Raw genomic sequence first — 15,661 nt, 5'->3', positions numbered from 1 at the left:
CTTTTTATCTGAGTCTTCCATATGTTTCATTGGTCTAGCTCCTCTTACTGTGGCTTCTCCTTTTTCACAGAGGGAACTCAAGTGGAACTCAAGCGTGGTAATTTAATAGCTCATTTTCTCCAATCTTTTTAACAATGGAATAAAAGTCATTTAGTGCAGGAGATACCCTGGAGGTTAATGACGTCATCTACAGGGCCCACAAACGTTTGTGAGTGAGCAATTTCAATAGCAGGATATATACTCCATGTGAAGAAGCCCCTTGCCTCAGTTTGGGGAGATCTGTAGCCTCTGACACTGATTCTGAGTCAGAAGGGGATGCTGTAGAGTCAGGCCCAGCTGTGGAAAGCCAGGCCGCTGAGAACTCAGTTCCAGTAGGCCTCCCATTGGCTTATGAGCAAGGAGGGGTGAGATTCAGGATGTTGATATGGCCTGTCTTCCACAGCCAGGAGACATGACCTTGGTGGAGGCCCTTGCTTCTCAACCAGGGACACCTTCCATGGGAACAGGGCAGCAGGAGGAGGTCTGTGCAGGAGACAGAGCTTCGGACTTTGCTGGAAGCAACACTTTGATAACCCGGAAAGTTTCCTTGCATTCACTAGAACTCTTGGAACCTATTTTGGATTTATTCTGTCTACTGAATCCGGGGCTGTTTGGGTCTTTAGTTGTGATGCTCATGAACTGAATCTGGTCACGGACTTTGGTTGTGAACTGTTCACTGTGGATCTTTATTGGGACTGTAAAGGTTTATAGCTGATTGTTGGAATTACTGCAATAAAACGTTTTACTGGGATTTGTGCCTTACCTTCAGGAAGTCGAGTTCTGACATCAGTACTACGAAACTTAATACATAGTCTCTACAGTCTGCCTGCATCTGCCATGTTGATGTCTGGCTAGGGAACAGTATGAGCTGAAGTCCACAGTTTGTGTGGAGTATAGGGATCCAAAGTTACCTGGATATGCACCGGACACCCTCCTCCTGCCCCCTTCACGCCTTTGCGTAGAAATACTCCTGCACATAACACCTAATCAAAAGGACAGAAAGACTGGAAATTTCTGAAAACTCCTGTGTGAATTGAAACATTGTTCATATTTCAGGTCAAAGGCTAAAAATATAGTCTGGGGATCCGAAGAGGTTCTGTAGGTGTCTCTGGAGAAAATTAATCCTCATATAACAGCTAGTTAACCCATTTTATAGGTTAGTAATAGTAACACAGTTGTAGATCATTTTAGCTAAGGCCATAGTATGGCTGGGATCATTCACTATAGTCTATTTGGAACAATATGGCTGGGTCTAGGTACTGTAATGCAGGGGTGAGTAATCCAGATGTTTGGGACGTCAACCCCCAGAAACCTCTGCTAGCATGGCCAGTGGTCAGGAATGCTGGGAGCTGGTCCAAAACATGTAGAGATCTACTTTCTGCCCACCACTGCTGTAATGAACTTAAATGATGATTAATCTAGAAAATCATCTATACTCAGGGCTGGTGTCAAGGGTGGGCATACCCAGGCATCTGCCAAGGGCCCACATCCCAGCAGGGGCCCACTGGCAAGAGCCCCCTGGAGTTGCTCTTCCTCTTCACCACTGCAACCTTCTTGTTCACCTGACACTCGCTTTGACCCAGACAATGGTGGTGGTGAAAAGGAGGACCAGTAGATGCCACTGCCTTCTTGCTCACTGGCTGTCAAGCAAGCAAGTGGTAGCAATGGTGAGGATGAGGAGCAATAGCAGTTGGTGACAACGGCAGTGAGAAATTAAACTCACCAGTGCCCATTCAGGGTGTCTTGCCCAAGAGTTCCCCAAAACCTGGACCTGGCACTGTCTGTGGGATTCTGTGGTCTTTCTCTGTCAAGGTACAGAAAGTAACAGATCAAATAGAAGAGTAGTAGTCCTTCTGGATCAACATCAGATTGCCTGATTAAGAGGGAATGGAACAGAGTCAGAAAGGGCAATGAGTCAGCCCTGAAGAAGCAGTTCTGACTAGTAAGGAGTAAATCATAGCATCATAGAAGGGTTGGAAGGGGCCTACAAGACCATCGAGTTCAACCTCCAGCTCAATGCAGGAATCCAAGTCAGAGCATCCCAGACAGATGGCTATCCAGCTTCATCTTGAACGCCTCCAGTGTGGGAGAGCCCACCACCTCCGTAGGTAATAGGTTCCATTGTCGTATTGCTCTAACAGTCAGGAAGTTTTTCGTAACGTTCAGCTGGTATCTGGCTTCCTGTCACTTGAGCCCATTATTCCGTGTCCTGCACTCTGGGATGATCGAGAAGCGATCCTGGCCTTCCTCTCTGTGACAACCTTTCAAGGACTTGAAGAGCGCTATCATATCTCCCCTCAGTCTTCTCTTCTCAAGGCTAAACATGCCCAGTTCTTTCAGTCTCTCCTCACAGGGCTTTGTTTCCAATCCCCTGATTATCTTTGTTGCCCTCTTCTGAACCCTCTCCCGTTTGTCTGCTTCCTTCTTCAAGTGTGGTGCCCAGAACTGGACACAGTACTCCAGATGAGGCCTAACCAGTGCTGAGTAGAGGGGAACTAATACTTCACAGGATTTGGAAGCTATACGTCTATTAATGCAGCCCAGAATAGCATTTGCTTTTTTTGTAACCACACCACATTGTTGGCTCATATTCAGCTTGTGATCTACAATTCCAAGATTCCCAGGTTCCTCCTTTTTACCCTTTTTGAAGGTAGGAACAACATTAGCCCTTCTCTAGTCATCTGGCACTTCACCCATCCTCTGTGATTTCTCAGAGATAATAGACAGTGGTTCTGAGAGTTCTTCTGCCAGTTCCTTTATTACTCTAGGATGCAGTTCATCTGGCCCTGGAGATTTGAACTCATTCAAAGTAATTAGGTGTTCCTTGACCATATGCCTATCAATCTCAAGCTGCAGTCCTGCCCCTTCAGCCTGTACTTCACCTTTGCCAGGGGCAGGGTGTGTGTGTGTGTGTGTGTGTGATAGACCGTCTTTTGGAAGAAGACTGACCCAAAGTAGGAATTGAGCACTTCTGCCTTTTCTTTGTCATCTGTTATCATTTTGCCATCTTTATTTAATAGGTGAACCACCCTTTCTTTCCTCTGTCTTTTAATATGCACGTATCTGAAGAAAGCCTTTTTGTTGCTTTTAGCCTCCCTAGCTAACCTCAGCTCGTTCTCAGCTTTAGCCTTCCTGACGCCATCCCTGCAATTCTGTGCTACCTGCTTGTATTCTTCCTTTGTTGCTTGTCCTTCCTTCCACTTCCTATATGTATGCTTTTTTGTTTTCAGGTTATCTCTAAGCTTTTTGTGAAGCCACATTGGCTTCTTCTGTTGTCTTCCACCTTTCTTAAGGCGATTCTTAAAATCACCTTAATGAGATTGCTAGTGCCAGGAGAGAGTGGTTTAATGCTGTCATCTTTGTCTGCATTTCAACCCTTTTGTCTATCAACATTCACTCTTTGCCCTGATGATTGGCTAAAAATCCCCTATCAGTCAAAACTATGGAGAGGTCTGTTTCCTCATTATAAACCCATTCGTCCTTTAATTAAAAGTACCAGTTGTTTTCCGGGCCAAATTCAAGGTGTTGGTTTTGACCTTTAAAACCCTATATGGTTCCGGCCCAGCCTATCTTAAGGAGCGCCTCCAGCAGCACCAGACAGGCCGCTTAACAAGATCAGCCTCGGATGGCCTTCTCTCTGTCCCATCAGCCAGGACAGCTAGACAGGTGGGGACGAGGGAGAGGGCCTTTTCTGTAGTGGCCCCCACTCTGTGGAACTCCCTCCCTAGGGAACTCTGCCATGCCCCCTCTTTAATGAGCTTCCGTCGTGCATTAAAAACGTGGCTGTTCAAGCAGGCATTTGGGGGGGGGGGTAGGGTATTTTAGAAAATGTTTTTATTGTAGAATTTTATTGTTTTATTGTATGTTGTACATCGCCCAGAGTGGCTGGGTGACCAGCCAGATGGGCGATTAATAAATTAAATAAATAAATAAATAAATAAATACCTTCCTATAGATTCTGGTTGCTCAGTCACAGTTTGTAATTTTGAGAGGGTTGTGACCCTGTTGCACTGGAATCCCAGATTGGCCGTGGCCTGAATATATAGCCTTATGACAGTTTCAATGCTATATATTTATGTATATATTGCAGGGATTTCTAACCCACCTTTCTGCAGCAAAACGTACTCAAGACAGCTCACAAGAATATTACAACAATAACACAAGCAAATACAATGATAAAATATAAATTACAGAATTAATATTTACATTTGTTGTTGTTCAGTCGTTAAGTCGTGTCCGACTCTTTGTGACCGCATGGACCATAGCACGCCAGGCCTTCCTGCCCTCCGCTCTCTGCCAGAGTGTGCTCAAGTTCATATTCATTGCATCAGTGATGCTATCTAGCCATCTCATCCTCTGCCATCCCATTCTCCTTTTGCCTTCAATCTTTCCCAGCATCAGGGTCTTTTCCAGTGACTTTTCGCATTAGGTGGCCAAAATATTTCAGCTTCAGCTTCAGTATCTGTCCTTCCAATGAGCACTCAAGGTTGATTTCCTTTAGGATGGACTGATTTGACCTTCTTGCAGTCCAGGGGACTCATAGTCATAAGAGTCTTCTCCAGCACCACAGTTCGAAAGCATCGATTCTTCGGCGCTCAGCCTTCCTTATAGTCCAGCTCTCACAGCCATACGTTACTACTGGGAAAATCATAGCTTTGATTATACAAACCTTTGTCGGCAAGGTGATGTCTCTGCTTCTTACTATGCTGTCTAGGTTGGCCATAGCGTTCCTCCCAAGGAGCAAGCGTCTTTTAATTTCATGGCTACAGTCACCGTCTGCGGTGATCACGGAGCCCAAGGAAATAAAATCTGTCACAGCTTCCATTTCTTCCCCTTCTATATGCCAGGAAGTGATGGGGCCAGATGCCATGATCTTAGTTTTTTTAATATTGAGTTTCAGACCAGCTTTTGCACTCTCCACTTTCACCCTCAACAAGAGGCTCTTCAGATCCTCTTCGTTTTCTGTCATTAGGGTGGTATCGTCTGCGTATCTGAGGTTGTTGATAATTCTCCTGGCAATCTTAATTCCGACTTGTGATTCATCCAACCTGGCATTTCTCATGAAATATTTACATAAAAGAGGCTAAATTAATACAATGCATGCTGGAATAAAATCATCTTCATTGCCCACTGAAAGGCAGTTCCAGATACAATACTCTCTTATCCTGTGTGCTGGGGCAATATTCGACAAAGTCCATTTTTCTTTTGTACAGGGTGTGTCTATCACAAGATAAATTATATGTGTCTTCCTCCCCAGCATGAGCATAATAAAAAACCTATTCCGTGTGGGATTCCCAGTTTAAGGCTTCTGGCAAACTCCTGGAAAGCTAGACTTTTCTCTTTTTTTGCTTTTCTTGTAAGAATGGGGGAGTTTATTTGGAAAATATTTACATTCAAGAAATGACATAAAAATAATAATTAAAAATAATGGCATGTATCTTTTCCCGTAAATGATAGAATATGCTGTGCAGCATTGGACAGTTTATATCATACATTTCATACAGGTTTAGCATTTGATTAAATGTATTTCAGATGATGCAAAGGTTGGCACTGTCCCTGAAGTTTTTAAATAGATTACTTTCCAACAGCCCGTAATTTTTCCAGTATGTTGAACTTTTCTGGAGCGCTGTATGAATGAAACACGGCATTGCCCAATGACAGCTGTGTTATAAGACCATGATTTAAATCACGGTAGACACTGATGTTTTGTATTTCTGTATTGGCACCTTAATCCTACAGAAACTGATGGCTACTAGTCATAATGACTATATATCACCTACATCAGAGGCAGTTTGCCACTCAATAACAGTTGCTGGGGATCACAAACAGGAGAGTGTTATTGCATTCATGACCTGCTGTGGGCTTCCCATAGGCTCTGGTTGGCCACTGTGGGAAAAGAATGGTGGACTAGATAGGTATTTGGTCTGATCCCACACAACTCTTTCTTATAATGACACACAGAATGGCTTACATCAAAATCACTATAGCAATATTTTATGCTTGATCTTTCTTCCACAGTTGAACTTTTCTCTTAACATGATCATCTAGGAAAAGAATAAGACAATGGAACAATCTAGCAGTGACCGCATAGAAACAAAACCAAACAAAATACACAACAGCAGCTAGCCTTCAGAAACTGGAAACAGTTCCAAAAAAAGCATTTGCAAACAAGGTCGTTTTTTAATGGTCACCTAAGCATGCGTTGTGAGATAGATTACCAGGTGGAATTCCAAAATCTAGGCAATGCTACTAAAAAAGCCTGATCTTGAGTCTCCAGGGTCATGGGATGTGTAACAGGGCCTCGTCCAAGGGGCTGTAGCATACAGGTAGGTTCATGTGAGAGATGATAATATTTCATTTCTCAGACCCCAAACATCCTGGGACTTTAAAGGTACTAACCAACATCATAAACTGGGCCTGGAAGCAGAGTGCCAATGCAACCAAAATAGTATTAATTTAGTATTAATTAATAGTGTAATACAGCCTTGTAAATAAGCCCTCAAAAGTTATTGGCCAGCAAAAGAAAAAATTAGACTGCCTAGGGCCAGCAGTGGAGGAACAGAGAGCTGCACAGAGGATGGGACTTCCCTCCTCTGAACAGTCTGCTTGATTTCTATGCTGGGTGCAAAAGGAGAGACAGAGAACTCCATTCCTCCTCCACTTGCCTACATGCAATTCCTGGTAATCTATAGCTACCAGGTTAGTGCTGATGGATGGATGGATGGATGGATGGATGGATGGATGGATGGATGCACCCGATCTCATCTGATCTCGGAATCTAAGCAGGGTCAGCCTTGGGTAGTACTTGGCTGGGAGACCTCCTGAGAATCAAGCTTCCTGCACTGAGCAGGGGGTTGGACTCGATGGTCTTGTAGGCCCCTTCCAACCCTATGATTCTATGTATATATGTGTTATTAATACTTATATACCACTTCATACAATAAAATCCCTAAAGGCTGGAGTACTGTGGTCAAAAGACCAGACTCTTATCAGCAACATCACTGCTATACTGCAGCTGGAAATGATGGTTGCTGCTGGTGTACAAATAACTCTACGCATTTTGCAACAGCCGTTCCATCCCATATTAACTGTTTAATTGACAACATGGGATCTGGCCATAAATATCCTAGACAGTGTGATATATAAGGTTTAGAAATTATTCAGTCAGACAAATTACTTTGACTTAAGCCGCTGCCATCACAATTTTTTTAAAAAATAAGGATAGAAGTTTCTCTCTTTTTCTCAGTCTTTTGCAGCCTCTTCTCCAGTTGCTGCTATTAAACAGCTGCTGAGAGGTGGGGGTTTGCCCTCATTGAGGGTTTGCTTATCTTCTGGATGAATAATGTCCCTCTTTAACTTCTCAGCAGCTGGCGTCCAGCCGATGTGTGAGAAAGATGCCGACAGTTATTGGGAAAACATTTGGAATGGAGGCAGCTGCCCAAAAATCAGAAATTACTATTGCCAGACAAGGGTAGGGAAAGATTGGGGATATTAATACCTTCCATTGCTCTTTCACATTCCAGATCCCTTATCAGAAGGAGTTATCACCCGTCAGGACCCAGATTTTGGATAATTAATTAAAATCATAAGAAAATTAAAGTCTTATTTAAATTTGTTTTTATTTTTGACCATATATCATTCTTATCTTAATTTGCCTCCTTTCATCACTGCCTTTTATTGAGTTTAGTTTTGAGGAAGAAATAAAAGTTAGCATTTGGGGGTCCAACTCCAGATGATTTCCACGTGGCCTTGGGAAATATTTTCCTCTCGTTCACTTTCAAAGTTTTTGGTTCTTTTTTTAATATATCACCCCTTAAAATCTTAAGTCTCCTTTGAGATATATAGGTATAAAAACAGCATTGTGAATAACTGTATGAAAGCCACTGTGGTACTAATGGATAGAGTTGTACATGGGCTGGTGAAATATGGGTTCAAATCCTGGCCCAGCGATGAAACTCAGTGTGCGAACTTGGGTCATCTCTCAACATACCTCAGAGGGCTCCTGTGAAGATGAAATGACAGAGATCTTGGAAGGAAGAGTGGGAATCCCACCATGGGATACAGTTTTATTTTTATCTATTTCATGGATTTCTTTATCAAAACTGTTCATTTTACTGCAAAAATATTTATTTATTTTTATTTATTTGTTACATTTCTGAACTGCTCAATAGCCAAAGCTCTCTGGGTGGGTAACAATATGAACACAGATACATAGGATCTGGGGGTTGTGGAAGATACAACTCGTATTTAGAATGAATCTAGACCAGCCTTCCCCACCCTGGTGCTCTCCAGATGTGTTGGACTACAACTCCCATAATTCCCAGCCAACATGGAAATTGGCCAGCTTCAATATTTTTGATTATACTGTGTGCAGTGATCTGTCTGATCAAGATGCTCTTTCACACCTTATGCCCTATATTAGAACATCAAGTCTGAAACAGCCATGACACAGAAGACATGATCAGATCTATCATCATTATCATCATCATTATTTTCTTTATACTGGCTTTATAAGCCTCAATTTTTATGGGGGCAGGAGGACCCCTTCTCCCGAACACACACACACACACACACACACACACACACACACTTATCCTGATCTAAATCATACATGCAGAAAGAATACAAGCACATTGATCATTTGTGTGTTTTTTCCTCTGCAGACAAGTAAGGGGTGGGGGGACAACATGATGGAAGTGTATACAATTATGCATGGTGTGGAGTAACTGGATAGAGAGAATGTTTTCTCCCTCTATCATAATACTAGAACCTGGGTCATTCAGTGAAGTTGACTGGTAGGAGATTCATGACAGATGAAAGCAAATTCTTTTTCACATAGTGCAGAATTAAACTATGGAATCTGCTACCACAAGATGTAGTGAGGCCACCAACTTGGATGGCTTTAAAAGGGGATTAAACAAATCCATGAAGGGATAAAGCTACTAGTGCTACTGTGCTCACCTCTTGCTTGTGAGCTTCCTATGGGCATCTGGTTGGCCACTGTGGGAATAGAATGCTGGACTAAACAGGCCTTTGGCCTGATCCATCATGGCTGTCTTATGTTCTTAGGTCTAATAGCAGCTTAAGGGTTGAGCAAGGAATATTAGGGAAATTGTGTGTTTGGGGGGAGAGTTGAACAGCCATCTAAATGGCTGATTACTATGAAACAGGAAAATAGAAGTATAGAAAATTTGGCATTGACAACTTGGGAACCACTTGGTGGCTTCATAAGCAATATTTTCTTACTATGTTGAATACACCATTTTTCTTACGATGTTGAGTGTCCCTTCTGATCAGTGTGACAGCCTCCCACCCTTCCCCTGCGCTTGGAGCTTGCGAGGGGAGCAAAGATCATCCCTGCAGTTGCTGTGCCCTTCAGAGGTGCTCTATGTGGCACAGTAAGACCTCACACTCTCATGAACGAGCGGGGAAGAGAGGAGGCAGTTGGAGTGTCTCCAATGCTCAGCATGTCTGAGATAAACCCCAACCCTCCCCCAAGTCAGGAGAAGAGTTATAGTGACCACACATTTTGGCTGGCTACTAAGGCCAATCAAAAAATTTGAACTCCTACACATTCTTAAAGCACTGTAGCCTTGTGTTTGTTGTTTTTAACGATCACTGAAATACTCTAGCCAGAGAACACTAAAAATATTGCATCTGAAGTGGTTATTAGTTATTACACAGGGCTGGAATATTATTTCAATTAAAGATGTGATCCAAATAAAACAGTGCTTCAGTACAGCCCCTTTGAATGACAGCCCATGGAATATCATGGAATGCAACACAAAGGCCATAATTGTTGTGTTCTGTTAGCTCAAACATATACGAACCAGCACATTCTTGGGGAGATTATTGCTCTTCTTAAGTAGCTGAAATCACTCATGTGGTGGATTTGTGCCTGAGGACTTTGCCCAAGGAGCCCATTATTACATAGCAACGTGCAGCCTGTCGCATCTTATTTCCTAATTAGTTATTCTTCCTGCTTTGCCTTGAATACTGAGAAAACAATTCAGTTCCAAAGCTCCTCTTTAGTCAAAACATGTTGGTGAGCTGAACTTGGTCCCTGTCAGGCCTTGAACTGTAACAGTTAGCAGGGCCAGCCTTAACATTAGGCAGGGAGATGTCTGAAGGTTGATGACATCGTGTAAAGGACCTGCAAACTTCCATAAGTGACCAATCACGAGTGTGCAATAAATCGCTCATGTAGAAAAGTTCTAAGGTCCCTTGTTAAGTTTTTAAGTGTGGTGAGGTTTGAACCAAGTACTTCATGGCTCCCATCTTAGCCCCTGCTCTGTGTCAGCCTAAATGTCATGCTGTCAGATAGCATTGTCACTTTATTTATGTATTTATTTATTTAAACAAAATGTGAGTGGGTAACAAAACTTTAAAACAGTGCTTTCAAAGCTGCTTCTCAGTGAGAAGATGAGCAACAGCAGTCAAGCTTGCCTGAAAGACAGTTTGCCCACTGCTACCAATCTTCCCCTGCAGTGTACAGCCACTGGTACATAGAAAGCTGCTTTCTACCAAGTTAGAACATTGCTCCTTCTAGCTCAGTAATGTCGACATGGAGTGGCAGCAGCTCTCCAGCATCTCAGACAGGGCTCTTTCCCAGACCTCCCTGGAGATGCCAGCAGGGAGTGAACCTGGGACCATTTTGCATGCAGAGCATGTGGTGTACCACAGAGCTACTACAGCAGAGAGCCCTGGAGAACGTTGTGTGTTTTCCACAGAGCAACAATAAGGTCCCAGTAGACCTGAGAAACATTGAATGTGAACTGACAGTATACCTTAGAACAGGGGTGGAGAACCTCAGACCTGGGGACCAAATGTGGCCCTCTGGTATTTCCCAAATGGTTGTGCCCTCTCCCCTGGCCCCTTTCCCTCCGAACAGTGAGCATTTGGTGGTTTTCTGGCTTTTGTGCAGTTTTTTTCCCATTCTAAAAGGTTGAAATGCCTCTCCTAAGGCTGAGTTACTGACAGTACGCACTGTAAGCTAAAATACGCAGGTATTTGGGGGGTTTGGGGACATACTTCTTTTGCCTTCGGCCCCACCCACCACTGGAATGCACCCCCCAGGAGCTTCTCCAAAATTAAATTTGGCCTTTGGAGTAAAGAGGTTCAACACCCCTGGCCTAAATATCTCCAGATTCTTCTACAGTGCTCAGGTGTTCCACACCAGACAAGTCAATGTAAAAATAGTCCCCTGAAAGCGTCCCGCTTGCGAGCTTCCTGGAGGCATCTGGTTGGCTGCTTTGGGAAGCATAATTCTAGACTAGATGAACATTTGGTCTGATGCAGTTGAAAGATGGCCTGAATAAGAGACAGATAAAGTTGTAAAATTGCTTAATAAAAAATGTTTAGATTTAAGCTTTTACAGTCTACAAGAAAGGGGGATAAAAGAGATGAAAGGCAGCAGGTGAAGACAGTTCTCTGGGTGTCTGAACTGTCCTAGCTAGATGTCAAGATGGCAAACTCCAGAGGGAGCTTGACAAGGCACACAGAGATGACTTTGTGTTGCAGTCTGTGAGAAAAAGAAGTCACTTAAAGGTGAACATGTGTGTTTAATGGATGGATGTCTGCATTCAGCAATTGTGTGATCTTCCTACATGCTGGCCTTTAAATTGGTGTCTAGCTCCAAGGATTCAGAACTGTCTTTGCTCTGTCATCTGTGCAGCACATTACAACATGTCATCAGATTCCCCCACAAGTTCTCAGAGGAGAACTGTTGGAAAGACACTTTTCTGTCCTTAATTTATTATCTTTAGTTCTTGTTACAAACCATTCCTGTGTGAGCCTGCCCGTAATGGAAACTGTAAGAAATCTGTTTGGAGTCTTCTTAGCTCTATTATTGCAGGCAGTGTTGGGTTTTATTTATTGATTTTAATATAATGACAATAATTGGTGCCGCAGTTGAAACTTGAGAAGTTGCCACCAAGGAAAGCAGAAGAGGAAGGAGGCAAAAGGAAAGAAATGGATAAGAAGAGGATAAGAAGAGGAGGCCTTACCTGACTTTTAAAAAATATCCTCTGATTATGTCTCCTAGATCCTTCAAGCCCGACTTCGTTCTCGTCCGGCAGCATGCTTACAGCATGGCACTAGGAGAGGACTTTCGCAACCTTGTCATCGGCCTCCAATATGGTGGAGTCCACAGTGTCAATTCGCTTTTCTCCATCTACAATTTTTGCAGCAAACCCTGGGTGGTAGGTGGTATTCTTTAACTTCCTTACATGAAATTAAAGAGGAGAGGTCTTAGGGCCGGCGCAAGCTCTCCCACTGCAGGAGGGTCTTCTGCCCACCCACCCCCATTGCTGCCCCTGCCATGTCTTTCCCCACCCCTATGTCTCCCCTGCCGCATCTCCCAGCCCCCCACGGCCTACCTGCTCAGCACTGCTGCCGCCCCTGCTGCTCTTTTAAGAGTCATGTAGACTGTAAAAAATGGATGCTGCAGCTCTGCAGAGAGCCAGCCAGGCCCAAATGCCTGGCTATGATAGGTCCTTCCTCAGAGCCAGACATTGTGGGAGAGGGTGTCCCTGGAGATCACTGGCAGTACAGCCAATCTCCAGAGACACCCTTTCCCACAACTCCGGGCTCTGAGGAAGAACCCATCAGTGTCAGGCATTTCGGCCTGGCCAGCTCTCTGCAGAACCTCCCCAGCTGCTTTTTACAGCCAACATGGCTCTTCAGATAGAGAGAGCCCTCCTGGTGGCTCGCTGTGAGAAAATCCTTAGAGCCAGAGGGCATGTGGTGGTCAAGCAGGGGTAGGAAAGCAAAAGGATCAGTCAGTGGTCCTTTCCTCTGGATCCACTGTGTGCATGTATCTGCTTTGGAGTGAACCAGGCATATTTGTAGACTGAAGGTAGTTACCATCCCATTGCCTAACAGGCTGCACGGTTGAGCTGAGGGATGGAAGTGGTCTTGGACCTAGTGCTGAGGTCTCTCAGCTTTACTGCCTGGAGGCTTGAGGATCCATGCTTGGAGCACATTGACATAGGTAACTCAGGACTTTGTGGGTGCTGCAACAACCATGGGCCTGTCTAAGTGTGTTATTGGTTACAACACTTGGCAGGTCACACAATGAATTTATTATTTGGCACTGCCCTGGCAAGCGGTAATCCGGAAGAGTAAAGTGTTGTCAAGCCCTAAGCAACTTGGGACCAGGTTACCTTAGGGTTCCCTTCACCCCTCATGTCCCTGCCCAGCCTTTGGGATCCTCAGAGGGAGCGCTTCTGATGATGCTGCATGCTCCTGAGGTTCACCTCAGAAGTATTTGTAATAGGGCACTCAGGGTGCAATCCCATCCAGAAATTGACGGTCACCCTATGCAGTGCAGGAGGAGCGCAGAGGTGATCTTTGCCTCTGCACTAACCCCACTCCACATTTTTGCTAGATGGGCGTTTTTTCCCATCTAGATAGAGCTCTGCAGAGGGGGAGGGAAGGAGGGGGAGAGAGCTAGAGAGAGCTCTATCCCCGCTTCCCCAGCCCCCTCCCTGCCCACAGAACCGCCCCTTTCCCTCCTCACTAAGGTTGCTTTTGTGAGCTCGGAGAGGCAGCCGGTGTGGTTCTCTCTGCACTAGCTGCAAAGGGAGAGGGCAGGAAGCTCGGACTCCCAGGTCCAAGGTCAGAGCACTGACTCCAACCTCGGATCCAGCAATCTGAACTGTCCTACAGCCTCCCAGATGCTGTCTAGGGGCCGTAGGATTGCTGTCTTAGTATCGCAGCATCCACCCTCTGGAACATACTCCCTGTTAACATCAGGCAGGTATCTACAGCTTTGACTTTCAAGCGCCTGCTTAAGACCTAATTAAGCAAGCCTTCCCTGAGGTGTGACCTAGCCAGTTATAACTATAGTTTATTGTTCAGCAGTAATTATTTTATTGTATTTTGTTGTTATATTATTATTATTATTATTATTATTATGTTAATTGCTCTGATAATTTTATTGGAAAGTGGTACATAAATCAGTGAAATACATAAATAAATGTGCAGCTATTTACCTGATGAAGGGCCAGACCTCTATCACTCATACCTTCCTTAGGTGTCAGGGTCTGGTTACTCTGCCTGAGGAGTGAGATCTGTTGATGGAGCCCTCCTCTGCATCCCACCAGTGAGAGACATACACTACGGTGGGATATGGGAGAGGGCTTTTTCTGCTGTGGCATCCCGGTTGTGGAATGCACTCCCCTTGGAGGCCCAATTGGCACAGACACTGGTTTCATTTCGGTGTCAAGTCACAATGACTCTTTACCAAAGCCTTTGAGCAATAATTGGATTCCCTACATTTGCACACTGTTTTAACTGTTTTATTGTTTTAGATTTTAAATTGGCATTACCTAGCCTAATGATTTAATATATATTTTAGCTATTTAAATTATGTATTGTTTTACACTGTTTAAATTGACTGTATCTGTATGCTGCCCTGAGATCTTAATGATATAGGGCAGGATACAAATGTTTTAAATAAATAAATACTCTACTTCCTCCAGAGACCCATGGATCTAATTATGCTACTTCTGGGTAATTCCACAACCACCACTTATCATAATGGGAAGGAGCACTGAAATCATATAAGTCCCATGTTATGTTGACTTCATGGTAGCCTGGTAGCAAAGTGCCAGTGATGATCTTTAATGCCCACGACCCACCCCAGCCTGGTTACGGCATATTTAGGAAGCACATTTTCTCTTGGGAGCCCCTGCGCTCAGCTCATATCTATAAGGGAGGTCTTGCACTGAATTGCTTCAGGCCAGCCAAATACACCTTAAGAGGCAAAGAAATTCCTCAAATAGAAAAGTTTTTGAGATGTTAAAACAGAAGCTCTCAGGAGCTCCCTGTCCCTGCACCCAAGATGCTTTAACATTGGTTTTAATCTGATTTTTACTGTGTGTTTTTTGTTATTCCTATTTTATGGGTTTTATTAATCCCCTTGATTCTGTTTTCAAAAAAAGAAAAAGAAAAAAAAGATGGAATAACATTCTAAAAATAAATGGATAACAGGGAGCACAGTAGTATGCCACTGTTCCCTAATAATATCAGGATTGTAAGGTAAATGGGAGTGTCAGAACAGAAAGTCTCTGCTTCATTTGCCAAGTAAAAGATGTAATGTTTTTACTATGGCATCTTAAGTTGATTCATAATATTGAGCTGCCCAGATTCTTGCAAGCCAGATGAGCTCATGGAATCATGCTGATAGGACTCTTCTTTTACCCACTACTCCCTAACAGAATCAAACAGGTCCAATTGGCGTTGGCAGTAGTATTTGGCTCATTTGACTGGATGTGGATCAGACAGATATGCATTTCAACAATGACACACACAGCTGAAATCATCCCTGGCAAGGAATACTGATTTGTATTATAGCAGGCTATTTAGAAATTAAGGGAGCAAAACTTTGGGAATGAACATTATTCTGCTGCAGACATGTAGGCTAGAAAGTGGAGAGTTGAAAGGAGGAATCTGCTAGTCGATACTTTGCCGAAAATGTACTACATATAGAGTATAGAAAGAGTCTACAGTTGATGCCACCTGGAATCAGCAAAGCTTTGTACAGTGTTAGTAGTCTAGGTGGGATTGGGGTGGGAGATATGAGCACACTGGCCAGCCCTGGGTTAGATGCCACATTTTC

General features: G+C 43.8%; 1 protein-coding gene across 1 annotated transcript in view; it reads left to right on the top strand.

Moving 5' to 3' along the window:
• SYN3 (synapsin III) overlaps positions 1 to 15,661 on the top strand; it is a 254,606-nt gene that overhangs the window by 23,168 nt on the left and 215,777 nt on the right. Inside the window, exon 5 of the mRNA XM_084809687.1 lies at positions 12,083 to 12,239. Coding sequence (XP_084665813.1) covers positions 12,083 to 12,239 — 157 coding nt within the window. The remainder of the gene's footprint in view (positions 1 to 12,082; positions 12,240 to 15,661) is intronic.

The sequence above is a fragment of the Heloderma suspectum genome, chromosome 7 (assembly GCF_057233095.1).
Source record: "Heloderma suspectum isolate Gila_16-S chromosome 7, 16-S_ref, whole genome shotgun sequence".
Taxonomy (NCBI): Eukaryota; Metazoa; Chordata; class Lepidosauria; order Squamata; family Helodermatidae; genus Heloderma; species Heloderma suspectum.
Note: the sequence above shows the minus strand (reverse complement) of the source record. Positions and strands in the feature narration are given on the sequence as shown.